The 19,403-nt window shown below is 28.0% G+C and overlaps 3 protein-coding genes across 4 annotated transcripts; 1 reads left to right on the top strand and 2 right to left on the bottom strand.

Annotated features, from left to right (window-relative positions):
• LOC130670854 (poly(U)-binding-splicing factor half pint-like) lies at positions 1-5,410 on the bottom strand. Of its 2 annotated transcripts, none has more exons than XM_057474433.1 (2): positions 5,278-5,410; positions 1-2,416 (listed from the first exon to the last, which is right to left on the bottom strand). In XM_057474433.1, the coding sequence occupies exon 2, from the start codon at positions 1,853-1,855 to the stop codon at positions 92-94; it is 1,764 nt and encodes a 587-aa protein (XP_057330416.1). In that variant the 5' UTR covers positions 1,856-2,416; positions 5,278-5,410; the 3' UTR covers positions 1-91. The 2 variants fall into 2 exon arrangements, with proteins under 2 accessions (XP_057330416.1, XP_057330418.1); XM_057474435.1 differs by lacking the exon at positions 5,278-5,410 and adding an exon at positions 5,099-5,206.
• Positions 5,411-5,444: 34 nt separating this feature from the next.
• Positions 5,445-15,618, top strand: LOC130670853 (WD repeat-containing protein 19). Its single transcript, XM_057474432.1, has 9 exons — positions 5,445-5,666; positions 5,783-6,162; positions 8,487-11,259; positions 12,295-12,444; positions 13,074-13,170; positions 13,243-13,449; positions 13,517-13,803; positions 14,837-14,913; positions 14,982-15,618. Exons 1-9 carry the CDS (start codon positions 5,652-5,654, stop codon positions 15,094-15,096), a joined length of 4,101 nt encoding a protein of 1,366 aa, XP_057330415.1. The 5' UTR covers positions 5,445-5,651; the 3' UTR covers positions 15,097-15,618.
• Positions 15,619-17,101: 1,483 nt separating this feature from the next.
• LOC130671192 (protein crooked neck-like) lies at positions 17,102-18,855 on the bottom strand. Its single transcript, XM_057474925.1, has 2 exons — positions 18,611-18,855; positions 17,102-18,153 (listed from the first exon to the last, which is right to left on the bottom strand). The coding sequence occupies exons 1-2, from the start codon at positions 18,644-18,646 to the stop codon at positions 17,329-17,331; spliced, it is 861 nt and encodes a 286-aa protein (XP_057330908.1). The 5' UTR covers positions 18,647-18,855; the 3' UTR covers positions 17,102-17,328.
• Between the last annotated feature and the right edge of the window lie 548 nt (positions 18,856-19,403).

The raw sequence follows: 19,403 nt of genomic DNA, 5'->3' as shown, positions 1-19,403 counted from the left end.
ATAAATTAAATAATATTTCGGATTTATAATTTTAAATTGTTTGTCATATAAATTAAAATAACTTGAGTAAATAAATAAAGCCTTATAAAGTTTAACCCGAATAATCATTATAATCAAACAGGGCTTGATCATAAAGTTCACATTTAATAATCCGTTTATCAAAGTATCGACCATTTAATGATTCTCTTGCACGTTCCGCTTCACTCATTTGTGAAAATTCAACAAATATTTTAACAATAACTTCAGCATCATCATCTTCAGATTGACGTTCATTATAAATAATAACTCGTCGGACCTCTCCGAATTTCGAACATTCATCTTGAATTTCTTCTTGCAGAGTCTCGTCGATGCTTTCAAGTGTAACCATATTTCTGAGTATTATAACACGAGATTCAACTCTGCGCATTAATTTTTGCATCACTAAATGCCGAGCACTTGGACCTTTTATTGTCAAATTTTCTTGCTGCTGTAATGTCTGTAATTCAGTCTCTTCAAGTAATTTTTTTTGCAACTCCTCTTGTTGTTTCAAATGAGCTTGTTCTTGTGTTCGTCTAGTAATATCAGCAATTGATGCACTAGCTACTGGCATAACTAACGTACCAACAGCCGTAGGAGCTACAACTGCCGGTGGAGGAATAACAGCAGGTTGTCCAGAACTAAACTGACTAATTGCTGGTGGCCGAGTCAATGCTTGTGGTATAACTACTCCAGGTGGAGGAATAACTGGAGCTACTGTTGCTGCTGTTGGAGATGACATGGATGTTTGTGGCGATAAAGTGGATCGATGAATATCAGGCAGTGTATGATTTAAAATTGGAGAATCAGAATCACTTAATTTTGAAAGTCCAAAGGCAGCATTATTATTAGCAACAGCATCCATCGCTTGAATTTTAGCAGTAGCGGTCGCTGCTGCAACAGCAGCTGCTGTTGGCATCATACTTGTACCACTTGAAGGTTCCATTAATACATTTGGTGGTGTAATAGCTATTCCTACTCTTAAACAAACTCCTCCAAGATCAAAAAGATTCATTGAAGAAATAGCTTCAACTGCAGACTGCATTGTTTGATACTCAATATAAGCATAATTTTTTTCACGATTTGCTAAACTTCCTCTAAATAATGTGCACTGTGTTATTGGTCCAAAAGCTTCAAATACTGATTTCAAATCTTTTTCTTCAATATCACGATGAATGGATGATATATAAATACGATTATAGTGTTTACTTTCTTCAATTATGTTGTCAATTATTGATTGAGCTTGTGGCATATTTGATGGTCTTCCAACAACTTTAATATTACGGCCACCAATCATTACACCATTCATTTGCTCAAGTGATAACTGGGCAGCTTCAGGTATTTCATACTCTACAAAAGCAAAACCTTTATGTTTTTGAATAACTGGATCCCATGACATATTTATTGATTTAATTGGCCCAAATGGTAAGAAAGCTTCACGAACAGCATCTTCTTTAAGTTCAAAACTTATACTTCCCACGTAAATTCTGCACATCAGAGCAAGCGCTTGTTGTCGCTGCACTTGATTTCGTTGACTAGCCATTTGCTGTTGCTGATGGGCCAAAGTTTGTTTCATTAAAACCATTTTAATACTTTGTTTCATTGCATATTTCTTTGCTCTTTCGATTCCATCTTTTTGCTCAGATGTTACCTTTGGTAACGTGGAACCAAGAGTTCCAGGAAGATTGAGATATTTTGCACCAGGACCAGCAACCACTTGACCCGTTTGATGAAGACAACTAAATAATTCTTTCAAAAAGTCTAGTGTATTTTCTTCTGTACATTCTTTCTTCATTGATAGCTCGGAATTGTTTTTATTTGACGGATCCATTGTAATCATTGTATCATTACTTTCATATAAAAAAGTAATAAATTTATCACTAAGTAATTTAATTACAGTTTTGTTTAATTAATCAATCTTTGTAATTTATATCACTTGAATTATAATAGCACATAAAAAATTTTTTTTAATTAAACCTATTTTTACAACTTAACTTCAAAAAATATAAATATATACAAAAATTTAACAGTTAGTTGGCTTTTTTGTGTGTTAACATTTGTTAATCCAATGATAAAATTGACTATTGTTACTTACACTAATTGCAGTACCCGAAATTTTGTAATTTAAAAAACTTGAGTACAATTAATAATTCAGTAATATGAGTGTTTGTGCTAAGTATTAATTTATTAACTTGTAGTTTACTTCTGATGATTGTTTTTAATGAACAACGCGTGCCGGTCACCATTAACCCCAAAATATAATTCCAGTTTCACTAATGTTCTTTTCTTCGTCTCCGTTCCAATCAAATATCAGCTGATCCTTTTTAAACCAATCATCATGTTTTTGGTAGCGGCCTCTTGTGCTTTGCAGCAGAAACAAAGATCACCGATCTTCTGTGCACTATTTTTAGATAAATCAAAAAAGAGTATTATTAATTAGTTTCATTTATTTTTTGGCACATTCTGAAATTTGTTGCGAAAAATTTATTCTTTTTGATTAATTTAAGTTAAGGGGGATAGCCACTGTGAGGATCGAAAAAATTGGTGATTTTCGGGAATTTTTTTGACTGCAATAATAAAGGAATTTGGGAATCGGGTTTCTATTGTTTTCTAAAGTATACATTGAAGATAATTCTCCTAAATTTTCATTAAAAAATATCATGTTGTTACAAAGTTATAAGCATTTTTGTGGAGCAACAAAAAAATTTCCCCCACCACGGTGTCATCTCTAACTCAAAAACAGATTATCAGAAACAAAAAAACCAAACGGCGTTGTAATCTGTATGCATGTGGTTATCGTTGCACACAGGGGATTTTGAAAAAAAATGGCGACATATTAAAAAATTTTTCGTTATTTTTTCTCATTTTTTTGGATTCAAACAGCCCTAAAAAATCTTAAAAATCCAAATTTTCAAAATCCCCTACGTGAAACTTTAGCTACTGAATAGACGAATACGGCAAAAAAAAGTTACGAATCGGTTCATATTTATGCAAATTACAGATGCCACCAGTTCAAAAAAAGTAGTTTCGAGAAAAATGCATTTAAAGTTTTTAGTCGATGCAACGGTCAGATGACGCGCTGTCACAAAAATGACTATAACTTGAAATATATTCGGAATTTTCATATAAAACTTTAGATACATATTTTTGAACATATACACTTTGATTTAATAAAAAAAAAAAAAATTTTTTTTTTTTTAAATTTCACAGTGGCTATCCCCTTTAACAACTGATTAAAATCTAATCACTTGTTAAATTAGACTAAGCAAAAACATTTCTTCACTATTTTAGTTTACATTCCTGCCCTGTTTAGAGGGAAGAAAGTCGTTCTTTCTTTTGTGAGAAAACAAATGATAAAAATTAGCGCATGTGCCATTCTTCCTTTAAACAGAGGCAAAAATTTAAGCTTTTAGATGTAGATTTGGTGAAAAATCGTATACACACCACGGAGGAAAATAGGGCGTCCAAATCCGCCAATTACACACACGGGTAGGAATGTCCTACTTTCCTCCCTTAGTGTGTAATATACTATTTTGCGCGGTTTTTGTAGCAGTGATGCGATCTTGCGGCGAAAATTAAAAATTTTAATTTAGATAATTTGTATAAATATTTTTCTTTACATTCGCTATGATAATGAACTTTTATAACTTTGTGTGCCTAAGCAACAATAATCAGCGTGTTTTTGAGCGTAATCAATTTAATTATTAACACTTAAATGAGTTCTTATTAAATTTTGAAACTAATTTTTAAATTCCGCGGCAAACTAGAGCTATTGCTACGCAATGCATTTCAGAATGTACCCTCTATTAATTTTATTATTAATACAATGTGACCAATTAAAAATATATGTTCTATGATGAGTGTGAATGTTACTGACAAGTGGAAATTTTTTTAATTTTTGAGTAAATAAATAAAATGTAAGTGGATTAGAAAAATAAAAATGCGTATCCAGATCAATGAAAAATTAGTACGCGCATTTTTTTAAATTTCATTATTTTAATATGATACTGAAGTTAGCAGACGTCTGACAGTTTTTGAACTTTTTTTAAAAATCATAAACCATAAAAAAAAATATTTTGAAAAATTGCACCTATAGTTTATCAAATTTTCTACATGTGCATTTTTTTATTTTTTTGTAATTAATTTGTTGAAAAAAAAATCCGAAAATTTGTAGCTGACTGCTAACTTCAGGATCGTTTATTTTAATTAATTTATTTATTTGAAATTTTGGAATTGTCTGATGTCTGCTAAATTCACACTCATGTTCTATGTGATCAATCAAGATACTGAGTTAGATTTTAATTTAAAAAATACAGTACTAACTTTTTTGTAAAACTCATTTTTGATAATTAAATTTTTTCAAGTCTTGCTATGAAAATTTTCGTATTTAAAAACTCGTTGTGCAAAACAAAAAATAAAATAATAATTTTCAATTAAAATTGTGATTTATGAAATTACTCAGCTTTAAAATTAAAAATATTTAAAATTAATTGACTTTTGGACCATAGAAAAACTTATTGATACGAAATAAAACAAAACACATCGTGATTTAAATTTTAATGACACTCATAACTTGGAAATTTAAAGTCATGTACCAACAAAGTACAGAAATAATTTATTTTAGAACGATATTTATATTTTATATTTATACTGATTTTAACTTCAAGTAATTTCCTTTAAATTTCCAGGAAAATTTTCAACACAATAATTGCCGATTTCATTTCTTTTAAATATTGGCAAAATATACCCAAGGTCACCATTTCAAGGTCATTTAATTTTTATTCTTTTACTTAAAGTTAAATCACTGTCCTAGATTGCCTTCAAATAAAACAATTAATTATTCAATCATTTTTTAAATTAAATTCCATTCAATTATTACTTTTGTTTCAATAATTGTTTATAATTTTTATTAACTGTTGGTAATTTTTTAAATAAAAATAATTTTTATACTTAACATATAAATTTTTAAATTAAAATAATAAACAATTAAATATATGAAAAAAACAATAATAAAATAACTCTAATTGTTACTTATTATTTATAATTAAAAATTATAATTTCTCTAGTATTTTTATTTAGTTACCCAAATATAAGGTTAGAATTCCAAATACCGAAGTAAATTCAAATTTACTGTTGTATTAAATACTCATGCAACAAAATAAAGTTATTTTTAATTATTATTTTTATTTTTGTTCACTATAATATTTAAATAAAATTTAAAAAATATCTTTTTATTGTATATCGATTACAATATATACATACCTAAATACGAGTATATATCAAATTCCTATATATGTAAGTACCAATTTACACAACCATAAATATACATATATGTATATAAATACCTACAATGTCGTCAATACTATATCGCATTGAAAAAAAAAAAAAAATAGTATCCGCACGCTCAGATTCATTCAAATGTCAACATGGACGTTGTCATAAACGCGTTTTATTTTTTACTAGTCAACAAGTCACTTTAATAAATCAATAGTGAGAGATACTCTCATTCTAATTTGAAATATAATGTAATCTACTTACGTTAATTGTTTAAAAAAAAAAAATACAATCAGTTGTTGCCAGAATTTGTTTTTTTTTTTATTTTTTTAATTCATGGAAATAATTATCTTGTAAACAACATGACGTCTGACAAAGTAGGTTATATTTTTATTTATTTATTTATAAAATCAAACAAAAAATAAATAATTTATAAAATATAATAAGTTTTTAAATTAATAAATATTTTATTAACATTTAATTTGTATGTCAGGTTCTGTATAAACTCGATCATCCCCATGGTCCTGGAAGTGTTTTTATTTCATGGAGACCCGGTAATAGTACACATCTTGCAACAACTGGTTGCGATGGAGTTTTATCAATTTATGATAGACAGGGAGAGATACAAGAACGGGTACAATTAATGGGAATATCCTGTGGATTTGGGTGGGATTATGATGGAGATATTTTGGCTGTTATAACACACAATTCGTCTACAATTATTTTATGGGATGCTACGACTAACAAAAAATCTCAAATAGATGCTGGTGTACGGGATACATTGACGTGTATGATGTGGGCAAAACACGCTTGTATTCTGGCAGTAGGAACGCAAAAAGGAAATCTTATTTTGTATGATCATTCTAATGCTAGGTAAGCTATTAGACTCATCAACTAATTGGCTGATCAATTTTAAGGAGGTTCGATACCAATTTTTGAAATAATACCAAAATTCTGAAATTTTTTTCATTCAAAAAGTTACAAAAAAAAAATAAGATCACTGTGAAAATTTCCAATCGATTCACTACAACGTTTTCTAGAAATAAATTTTCAAAATTCGTTCTTATACACGGGCGTAAATGGGAGTCATTTTTAAAAGTGCTATAGTTTTTGATACAATGATACCATTGATATAAATTATTCAGTATCAAATAATTAAACATTTCTGAAGACATGAATATTTTTTTTAAGTTTAATCATGGGTTTGTTATTAAATTATTTGTGAAATATGAGGCGAATTTTAGTTTATGACGTCACATATGTCGCGAAACTAAGGAACGACGGCAACCGCGTAAAATGACACAACCGCGGGAAATTTGAATAACTAATAATCATTGGCGTCGAGCCTGAGCTCCAGCTAGTAATGAACCTTGTGACTAACAACAATACACAAAAAAATTACTAAATACTAGCGCACTGTTGCCGTACTTCCGAGTTTATTTTTTAATCACTTATTTCATTAAAAAAAAGTATTTTATAAAAAAAAAAAATTTTTTATGATTCAATGCAATTATAATGAAAATATATTGTATTAATTCCTAAAAGTAAGTCAATTTATAACATATTTTATTAATGAAATTTTGGTGTGTAGAAGTTGTAATCTTGTAAAAATACAAAAATAAATCTACGAGATCCCCTAGATAATTGGTATCGAACCTCCTTAAAACCTAGAGAAAATGAACAGGAAAATACCCTACACTTTATTTTGAAATCAATTTATTTTTCAATAAAAATAGGATTAAAAAAATCACTAAATCTAAAGATCCCAAAAAAATGAGTTATTCAAAGTTTTACTTCTATGGAGTTTTTAAATTAGGCAGCTGTGATCTACTTATTTATTTCTTTAAGCCAACCCAAGTAGCACAGAGATATCTTTAAGATGTTTTTTAAAAAGACTGGACAAACTTTATTTTGTCTCAAAGTCAAGCTTGACTTTAGTTTTTTTGTTTTCTTAAATAGATAATATAGATAATAGTTTTCTTAAATAAATAAAACGTACAGATGTTGGTCCTAGGAGTTGTAGAAAATTTGTCTTATTTTTCTCGTCTTAAAAAAGTAATTTCAATTAAAAAATCATTTAGATGATGACTTATTTGATAATTATGTGTAATTTACTTTTTGTTGTCACTTGTGTCAAGTCTTTTAAGCAGATATTTTTTCGGTGACATAAATTTTCGATTGTTTTGTCAACATTTTGGTGCCTTATCGATAGGTCAAAAAACAGCCTCAAAACTTCTGTCTTATAAATGTCACAAAGCCAAGTGTCCTACTTGAGAAGCGACATGACACATAAAAGGAAAATACAGAAAGATAATAATAGAGGAATATATATACAGACAATGTACTTAATATACAGTGGATTGCACTTTTAAATTTGCACATAATTAACTATAAACTAGTATTGACTTCTTGACCTTTGTAATAAAAGATGAATATGGAGAACCGAAGACGTTAATGTCTGAACAAAGTACATTGACTGAGTTAACTATTCTGTTTCGACCGTAATCAGATGTAATTTATAGATGATTGTCTAAGCAGACTATAATGTCGTAGACCAACTTTGGGAGAAACAAATTCAAAGTTTCTTAACACTTTTGGTGAATTTTTGAACCCATTGATCACTTTATGAAAAAATACAACGTCTTTGACGTATTTCCTGCTCGCTGAGCTTTTGACATACGTAATGGCTGATTAATTTTTATGTAATTCATATTAAAAAATTAATAAGGAAAATGTTGGAATTATTGGAAAATTCTTCAAAAAATTAATTCAATATTTCGAGTTTTCTAAATAATTATATTAAGATTAAGCATCTGAAAGACACTTTTTTTTAACTTCCCGCTTAATAATACTGCATTCAAATCTTAAATTCTTATCATAACTTCTTGTCAATCTACTATTAAAACATGTTAAGTTTTTTCAAACTATAATCATCGTACAGAAGTCCGAAATCCAACAATTTTTTACTTTTCATACGATTTGCATCAACTAGTTTTTAGAGTATAGTTTTTACAACCTCGTAATTGGCTACTGGCGCATTCAATTTAATTATTTACATTATTAATAATAACTATTTGCTTCAAACTTAAAACCTCACATAACTCCAATGAAAAGCGATCAGAGATTGGATCTCTCAACTAATTTATAACTAGTTCATTTAAATAAATAAATTGCACAATAATTATTAATTATTTCAGACGGATCCCTATCTTAGGAAAGCACAAAAAAAAAATAATATGCGGAGCATGGTCTTCAGATGGTATATTAGCATTAGCTGGTGAGGACAGAATTTTAACAATAAGTACAGCTGATGGTGATACTCGCCGTGAAATTCAGCTCCAAGGTGACCCCCAAGATTTACAATTTGGTGAAATGAAAACAGATAATCGTAACAATGGAGAAAACACAATATCATTAATTGTTGGAAAAATAACATTATTGATTTACAATATACGTGATCCAGACAATCCAATAGAATTAGCATTTCAAAAAAGATACGGACCAATAGTTACATACAAATGGTATGGAGATGGTTATATACTATTAGGTTTTGAAGCTGGTTATTTAATATCAATATCAACTCACATCAAAGAAGTTGGACAAGAACTATTGCAAATTAAAAATCATCGCGATTCATTGAATGGTATATCGTTGAGTTTGACAGCTAAAAAAGTTGTAACATGTGGCGACAACACATTGAAAATTCATAGCATACAGAGTTTAGAAGAAACTGAAAAAATAATAACAGTAAGTGGAGAAGCTGCTGTAAATAGTGTCGAGTGGTCAGCAGACGGTACTATGATTGCTGCTGTAACTCACAGCGGTAATGTATTAATTTATCTTGCTCAAATACCTAAATTGACAAGTGTCTGTGGCAATAGAATAGCATTACTAGCAAGTTTAACAGAAGTTGTTGTCTATCTTTATACATTAGACGATGAAAAACCAGAACCGCAAACAATAAATACAATTATTGAACCATCAATATTATCTGTGGGTCCAATGCACGTTGCGGTGGCTGTTAATAATCGCGGACTTTATTGGAATCTATCTGCTGGGAAAACTGATCGTCCCATTCATATTGAAAGAGATTATTTAGCGACTGTAGAAAGTATTTGTCTAAATGAAATTTATACATCAGTATTATTTGATGGTAAAATCCAATTACATTCTATTAAAACAGATCCAAATTTAATAAAAGAAGAAAAAGATTCGAAAGTATTCGCTGATCACAATTCATCTGATGGTAAAATAACTTGTCATGCTCTCTCATCAGATTTTTTAATTTACGGTACAGATATGGGACGCATCATATATTTTTATCTTGATGTATTTAATAATTCAACAGAATATTCTCATAATAGCGGAATAAAAAATATATATATGGATGTCAATGGTACAAATATATGTTTTATCGATGATAAAAATGATATTTATTTATATAATCCAGTTGATGAAAAGATAATAACTGTACAAGATTGTCCAGATTCTGCAGAAGGTATTATTTGGGATAAAAATATATATGAAAGCTCAATATTTGCTGTTTACAATAAATATATTATTACTACATATATATTTGTAAAATATAGCATTGAAGGAAGTAAAGTTGTTAAAATAACAACAACAAAATTACCGTCTGAAACGGTACCGCTTTTAATGTACGGGGGTGAAGTAACGTTGGGTGTCGCGGGTGGTAAATTATTAAAAATAACTTTATCGTCACACGAGGATATTGGTAATATCGTTGAAAATAAAAAAATAATTGAAATTCTTGATAATCAAATAAATTGTCATCGATACCAACAAGCCTGGAATACGTGCGCGATTTTAAATGATAAAAATAATTGGATAAAATTAGGAAAAAATGCATTAGAAAATTTAGATATTGAAATGGGTATAAGAGCTTACAGTAAAATACCAGATGTATCGATGGTTTGGGCATTACAAAAGCTTGAAAATATTGAAGAATTGCCATTACTTTGTGGTCATATTTGTGTCTTATTAGAAAGTTATGATAAAGCTGAAAAATTTTTTATCGAATCATCGGAACCTGTTGAGGCCTTGTATTTACGTCGTGATTTAATGGAATGGGAACAGGCATTAAATTTAGCTAAAAAATATAAACCTCAGGAAATACCATTTATATCACAAGAATATGCGCAGCAATTAGAATTAACTGGTAATTATCCAAAGGCTCTTATTAATTATGAACGCGGGCTATCGGATATTAATGAAGCGACAGTACCAGCTGATCAATATTACAATCATCGAATCCAGTGTTTAAGTGGAATCGCTAGAACTTCAATAAGATGCGGAGATAGTCGTCGAGGTGTAGGCATTGCTATGGAAAATGATACCCCGCGTTCAGTGAGAAAAGAATGCGCAGAGATATTAGAAAGTATGAAACAATTTAACGAAGCTGCTATTCTTTATGAAAAAGCTGATTATTTTGACAAAGCAGCTTTGGCTTACATTAAATTAAAAAATTGGATCAAAGTGGGACAATTATTACCGAAAATATCAGCACCAAAGATAAATATTCAGTATGCTAAAGCTAAAGAGGCTGAAGGAAAGTATGATGATGCTGCAAAAGCTTACGAAATAGCTAAAGATTATGATAATATTATTAGAATTAATTTGGAATATTTAAATAATCCCGGTCGTAGTGTTGAAATAGTACAGCAAACAAAAAGCATTGAAGGGGCTAAAATGGTTGCGCGTTATTTTCAAAGAATGAATGATTACAATTCGGCAATTAAATTTTTAATAATGTCTAATTGTCATGATGAAGCTTTTCAATTGGCTAATCAACATGGTAAAATGGAATTGTATGGTGATATTTTAGTTAATACATTAGATGATGATAATATAAGATTAGAAGACTTTAAAAGTCTTGCTATACATTTTGAATCACAAAAAAATAGTCTGTTGGCTGGTAAATATTATTTTTATGCCAAAGATTTTCACAAGGTTTGTATTTTTATTTTTTACTGAGATAAATGGCCCAGTTTCTGACCTTTTAAAAAGTGCAGATGATAATTTATAAATATTTGTGTTATAATATCAATTATAAAACAAAGATCTATTTTTTAAAAACGTAGTTTAGTATTTTATGATCGATTTCTAATGAATTTTATCGTTGAGAAAAATAAAAAGATCATTTTAATTTATTTATAAAAGAGTTTCCCATGAGCTTTTTTTATAATACGTGATAGTTAATGTTGCAGTCTCTAACTCTCTAAAAGACCCAGTTTTAAATTCAATTCTGTTGGTCGCTTCTATAATTTTTAGTGCAAATTGTTGCGACAACACAAACGATTGAAGAAATTAGAATATAAAATAGTTTAATATTTTAAATAAAATTTTTTTTTTGTGGACAAATTTTTATATAAATATAGCAATGATTAAAACATTATTGATTTATTGTTATTTATAATTACTCATAGTATTAATGTTTAAAAGAATAATAATAATCAATAAATTATTATAATTATACACCATAATTATGTATGTATAAATTATTATTTTGAGATTCAAACTTAAGGCCCACTAACAGCGACATACCCGCTGATCACTGTACCAATTATTGACACCAGTACTTTAATATTTAAATTAATTATTATTAATTTAATGACGATTTTAAACATATATAATCAATTTCAAACATATACATATATTTTTTATTTTATTTGCATACTCAAATCATATAAACGTATATTATTTAATATCCAGAGTACTATAAGTAATATCATTAAAATTATGAGGAAAAATTCATGCAAACAATAATTATTTATAATTATGATAAAAAATGATCAATTTTTGTCGCTTTATACGTTAGTATACTACGTTATAACATGAATTTACTTATTTACATAAAATTTTCATATTAAAAATTTTAAAAAATGTTGAAAAGGTCAGAAACTAGCCTACGGCTAATAACTGGATCATTTACCTTTTAAAAATTATTAACCAAATAATTAAAATTAATATTTTTTTTTCTTTAAGGCTTTAAAACATTTATTAAAAGCTGCACAATTGAGTACTGATGATGATGCTGCTCTTTCATTGGCTATCGATACTATTGCTGTATCAAAAGATGATAAACTTGCTAATCAATTAATTGATTTTCTACTCGGGGGTGATGGCTTACCAAAGGTATATTTATTCTTAGACAGTGCCCCCACTTTTTAAAAATATTCAATGACTATCAACTGTCAACCGTATTAAAATTTTATTAATTAATTAAAAAAAAAATTTAAGTATTGATTGAAGAAAGTACAACATAATACCTACTTACAATTTTGCCAAGATATAGATTTTAAAAAAAATTACTTGCGATTGTCATCAATTAAGAATTAAATGAAATTTGGTAATTTTACTGAAATTTATTTAACAAATTTCGTTTAACTCCCAATTGATATAACTGTAAGTAATTTTTTTTTAAATTTATATCTCGGCAAAATTGTAATTACGTCGTCTTCTTCTCAATCTACGCTAACTTTTTTGTATTTAATTGATAAAAGTTTAATACGGTTATAACAGTTCAAGGTCGTTGGAAATTAAAAAAAATTAGGAGTTACTGTATAAGAATTTCCTGAAATTTTATTTATTATTTAACAAATCATTCAATAAGAATTAGTAGATGTATACTATTTTTTAAAGAGATAAGTAGTCTCGATAAAATACGTATAAGTCATTCTATTCATATTGTTGAATTTAATACATATTACTTTTGAGCAACTTGGCATTGAAAAAAATTTTTATTTATTATATTTTTATTTTAGGATCCAAAATATTTATTTCGTTTGTATATGGCACGAAAACAATACAAAGAAGCTGCTAAGACAGCGATAATAATTGCAAATGAAGAACAAATAAATGGTATTTATTCATATTTAATAAATAAAATAATTAAAATCTTTTTAAATTAAATATTTTAATTGTTTATCCAAGGAAATTATCGTAATGCTCATGATGTTTTATTTGGAATGTATCAAGAATTGAAACGCAACAAAATTACAATACCATTGGAGATGAATGACAATTTACGTCTTTTACATTCATACATTTTAGTTAGATTGCATGTCAAAAGAAATGATCATTTACGGGGTGCGAGAATGTTGATCAGAGTAGCAAATAATATATCTAAATTTCCATCACGTAAGTAATTATTATTTATTATTTTATTTATAATTAAATAATTATAAAAATAATGATAATATTTTAGATATCGTACCAATTTTGACGTCAACTGTCATTGAGTGTCATCGTGCAGGATTAAAATATGCGGCTTTTAATTATGCAGCCATGCTCATGCGTCCTGAATATCGCATGCAAGTAGATATTAAATACAGTAAAAAAATAGAAGCTATTGTACGTAAACCACCGAGATCTAAAGATCATGAAAGTGAAGATGAACCATTAACTCCATGTCCTTATTGTAAAAATCGAATACCAGAAACAGAAATAACTTGTGATAAATGTAAAAATACGATTCCATTTTGTATAGCAACAGTAAGTATACAATCATTTTTAAATAAAAAAATACTAGGGCTGTACATCTAAACTGGCTTAACCGGTTACAAAAGTTAACCAGGTTAATTAGCTGGCTAGCTCATCAGCTTACCTGATTTAACCGGTTAAATTAATTAGCTAAGGGTTAAAACGGTTTAACGGTTAACTAAATTTACTTATTGATTAGCCATTCAATGTTAGGAGACAAGTAGAAATAATAAAATTAAATAAAATTTTAACCTGAAGAAACAACTGTAATATAAAAACATAAAACAATTTTAAAATAAAATAACTACAATTTATAAGATTGTTGAGTTAAAAATATAACTTTGTTTATAATTTTAATTTAGTAAATCACTAAGTCCTTCAGTGATATCTCTATTTTTCGACAGCACAAAACATTATTTCGGCTAAAAAAACTGTTTGTTGTCAGAAAATGCGAATTTATTAATATTTCTCTATCAAAATAGAGAGAGATATCACTGAAGGACTTAGTGATTTACTAAATGAAAATAATTAACAAAGCTATACTTTTAACTCAACAATCTTATAAATTGTAATTATTTTATTTTAAAATTGTTTTGTTTTTATATTACAGTTGGTTCTTCAGCTTAAAATTTTATTTAATTTGATTATTTCTACCTGTCTCCTAACATTATATGGTAAATTAATAAAAAATTTAATTAACCGTTAAACCGTTTCAACTCTTAGCTAATTAACCAAGCTAATTAAGTTAACTGGTTAAATCAGCTAAGCTGATAACCTAGCCAGCTAATTAACCCGGTTGACTTTCATAACCGGCTTAGCTAAATATAGATTCTACTCTTTTCTACTCATTTCTACTCTTAAATTTTTTTAAATCACTAAGAAATGTTAGACAAACTTCTGAATGATCCTAAATTTAAAAGCTCCTCATATGAAAAAATTTTCGAAACTCATCTTATTTCACACCGAAATATCTTTCCTACAATCTCAATAATTGAGGCATTTTATTTTAGTTTTTATATTTAAATTATTTAATTTTTTGTTTCAGGGTCGTCATATAATTGAAAATGATTTTACAGCATGTCCTCAATGTGATTTCCCATCTATAAAAAGTGAATTTTTAAGGTACATTTATTTAAATTTTTTAAATAAACATGTTTAATAAATTTTTAATTTATGATATTTTTTTACAGAATTATTGAAACTGACGAATTATGTCCGATGTGTAATGAAAAAGTTGACTTAAAAATGATACCACAAAATATAAGTATCCGTCCATATCTTGACATTCAAGATGAAAAAATATAACTAAACGTATTGAATAAGCCTTGAGTTTCTATTTTAAAAATCTTAATACACAAATGAAAACTCTAAATATTTTAGTGATAATATAAACAATCCGTCCATAACTAATCTTAAGAAAAGCCTTAAATATTATATTAAATAATGAAATTATACTCACGTGAGTATACACTTAATTATACACACATTAAAATACAATATTGTATATAAAATATTTTGCAACACTTGAGAAAAAAAAAAAAGAATAAAATTAGCGTAAAATTCAAAGACTTCAATCTACTTAAATTTTTTTTTTACTTTTTTTTAGTAAAGAAACTTTTTTTCTTTTTTAAATGTAAGCCATAATTTATCTTGAATATGAGGCCATTGAATTTTTAACAGTACAATGCACTTAAAGTACAATCCATCGAATTATTAGTTAATAAATTTTGGCCATTCTAAATAATTTAAATACTATCATGTCATTTTATTTTTATTTAATATATTTTAAAAAATTTCATTAATTTAAATCACTCATTTTTTTATTTTATTGTATTAAATTCATCCAAAATAAACTAGTAGTTATTTTTATCTAACGATTTCTTTATTTATCCCTTTTTATATAAATCCCACTGGTTAATTTTAGATTTAATTTTTATTTGATTGAAAAATACGCCCTGGTTAAGAATTCCGATTGAGTCCGATTGAGTATGATCGGAATGAATCGGTTTCAATCGGAAAAGTGCATGAAAATAAAAATATTATTTTCCGATTGAATTCCATTCAAAATTTTTAATTGGAATGAATCGATTCCAATCGTAAAATAATATTTTTATTTCATCATTATTGTCCGATTGGAACCGATTAAATCCCATTCAAAATTTTTAATCGAAATGAATCTGTTCGAACCAAAAAATAATAACAAAATTAAAATATTATTTTTCGATTGGAACCGATTCATGTCGATTAAAAATTTTGAATTGGATTTAATCGGTTCCAATCAGAAAATAATATATTTTTCGGAAATTTCCGATTCACTCTAATAAGATTCAATCGGAAATTTCCGATCAAATCCTATTGAAGTGAATCGGATTTCTCAACCAGGGACTGTCGGTTGTAGAATTATCGTACAGAATTTATTTTAATTCAGCATATTAATAGATGATAAAAGAAAAGACTCAATTAAATTTTTGAAGAACTACAAAAAAACCGATAAATTTAATGAAACCTGTAATTTATCACGAGGGTCAACATTCGAATTTTTTCTGTTTTTCTGTAGTTTTGTAAAAATTTAATTAGATCTTATTTATCATTATTTACTAATATACCGAATTTTATTAAAATTTGGACAGTCATTATAAAACCCACAGTATTATTTTAAATTAAATGATAATGAAAGCAGCAATCAACAGTTTTTATGAATTTAAAAATGAGTGTGAATGTAGCAGACATCAGACAAATTTAAAATTATGAATGAATGGAGTAAATAATTGATAAAATATACTAATTAAAAAATGCGCATTCAAAAAATTTTGAAATTAATAAGTGCATTTTTTATAAATATTATTTTTTTAATTATTTACTCTATTTATTTATAATTTTAAATTTGACTAATGTCTGCTACATTCACACTCATATTCAAAATTTAATTTGCTGTAAATTATATCTACGTAAGTCAATATTTCCAAATTCAAATTTTCAAGTTCATTTTTTTAAAGCTCATTACCCAAGTAGCCCACATGGCTTTGCAATATTTATAAGATAGCAGATTTGATGAATAATATTTTTCATTAAATCATGATTTAAATTTTTGTTTTAATTATAATTTTCCATGCAATTATTTGACGCTAAATCTTAATGAATAGACCGAAGATAAAATTTGGAATCTCCGAACAAAATTCAAAACCAATAATTATTTTATAAAAATAAATCTACGATAAAAAATGTTTATTTTTTATTATTCTAATTTTTCAGTAAATGGATATATTAAAAAATAATTAAATTCAATTCAATACTACAATTTCTTTAGAAAAACAAGTTATTTTTATTTACAGTTATTTACAAAAGAAAACTTATTGCCATAATTTAAATTAAATCCTTATTCAACTTAAAAAATAACGAAAAATTAATTTTCTTCTGGAGTTTTGTCAGCGAGCTTTTTCCAGTTCTTCGCAATTCTCAGTAATTTTATGGTGGTTTTGTGAGTCTCATTCTACTGACAATTACAGATTCAATGTCCGAACGGTCACCATAGTTTTTTCATGAATCGTGTACGCTTTGCATATTTCTTCGGTGATCTATCAAATACTTGTCGATTGCTCGAGCACGCTCATGCTCACGCTGAGATTGTTCGAAACGAGCAAACGCAAGATAGAGTTTCTCGTCAATCACTTGATCGCCGTAGAATGTGACTGCGCGTTCATAAACACTACGAGCACCTTGTATAAATCCGTTGCTGGCCTCAAAGCGCGCGTACTGTATCCAGTTCTTAACATCTGGATGAACCATCACAAAACGTTCGTAAATTTGACGAGCCCGGTCTAGTTCTTGGTATCGAAGCTCAAAATTAATGTACGTCTGCCATGCCTGCTCATCAGGTTTACAATCCATCCAGCGCTCAAATATGTGCCGGGCTGCCGCTGTGTTCTCCAACATCTCCTCCATGGACGTATACTTGTACCAAAATTGACTGACATGCGGAAAAATAGTGATCGCACGCTCCCACAAATTTCGTGCGTGATCGACTTGACGGTTGAACATTTCCATCTCGACGTACTTCAGCCACAGAGTTATATTTCGATGATCAACGTCCAATGCACGCTCGTAGATGGAACGCGCCCGGGGAAGTTGATTTTGTGTTTCCTCCCATTGTGCGTATTTTACCCAATTTGATATCACCATGCGATTTTTACGTATGTTGTCTTCAAATTCATTACGCTTACGGTTTTGATAGTCCGCGAGTTCATGGGGACCTGAAATTTTTTGCTTCGGTGGTGGTGGCAGGATCTCCAAATCATGTTCTTTGGCTTCACGTAGCGGCTGCTCAGCTGTTATTTGAATTTCTGCTGGGGTTTCATTTTCAGCCTGAAATATATTAATATTAATTAGTATCATTATTCTATAAATTGTAATTAATATTGGCAAGATATATTTTAAAAATTAAAAGAAATAAATTATCAATAGTTGGCCCCTTTAATTTTTTAATCAAAAAATAATTTATTGAGTGTTTAATAACTGGTTTAAGTGTAAATCCAGTCCGTGAAATAATTAATGATTGTCTGAATGATTTTATTGATAAAATATATATGAGCGCTGGCAATCGAGTATTCAATCCTAAGCTAAAAATTTTAAGCTTTCTAACTTAAAAAAAAAACGTGGAGTTAAAAATTCAAACTACTCATGGAATAAAAAATATTAAAGATCGAAGAATTAAATATAAAGATCAATGATATTTATATTTAATAAACTTTCAGTCAATCAATAGGTTTAAAAAATAATTAAATATTAATTTAAAACAAAATTTGAAAGGTTATCTACTTACTTCAACCACTTCAGGCATTTTTTGAGATTTTTCCATTTTGAAGTAAATTATTAACAAGCTACGTTTAAAAATTTATTACAGTAATTATTATTCTAGAATAATAAATATGAAGAAACTATATATCAACTTGTCTTCACTTTTAAAACGTTTGTTAACGTATACCCTATCACTCTTATGGCTGTGATCTGTAATGGCCGCCAGAAAAAATTAACTTCGGATTATGGAGGGTAGAGGTACCTCTATACCCTCCATACTCTAAACTCTGCTCGATGAGCTGAGTCAGGAAATACATTTGGTTCAAAAGTTTATGTATATATATATATGTTGTAGTAACTGGTACCTTATGAATTCATATCACTACACGATAAGACACTTAAACTAGAAATAACAACACCACCCTGATTAAAAATATTCATTGAAAAGGATTGAAAATTATTTTAATTCTTTTCAATCCCACGGAGGTTTTGGAAAGTATTGAATGGAATTGAAATTTCGATCATTTGAATACTTTCTAATTTTTAAAATTCAAAAGTATTGAAAAGAATTCAATCTTTCATCATTTCAATACCTTCCAATATGGAATTATTTTGGTATTGAGAAGGATTCGAAAAGATTTAAAAACTTCAATTCATTTGAATTTTTTTCAATCCCATACGTGACTAAAATTCGAATCTTTTTTGGTATTGAAAAGTATTCAGAAAGATTAAAAATATCAATTCATTTGAATCTTTTCCAATTCCTCGGAAGTTTAGAAATTCTTATATTATTTTGGGATTGAAAAGTATTAATTTTA

Source organism: Microplitis mediator, chromosome 7 (assembly GCF_029852145.1).
Source record: "Microplitis mediator isolate UGA2020A chromosome 7, iyMicMedi2.1, whole genome shotgun sequence".
In the NCBI taxonomy this organism is placed as follows: Eukaryota; Metazoa; Arthropoda; class Insecta; order Hymenoptera; family Braconidae; genus Microplitis; species Microplitis mediator.
This window is presented reverse-complemented; position numbering and strand designations above follow the sequence as displayed.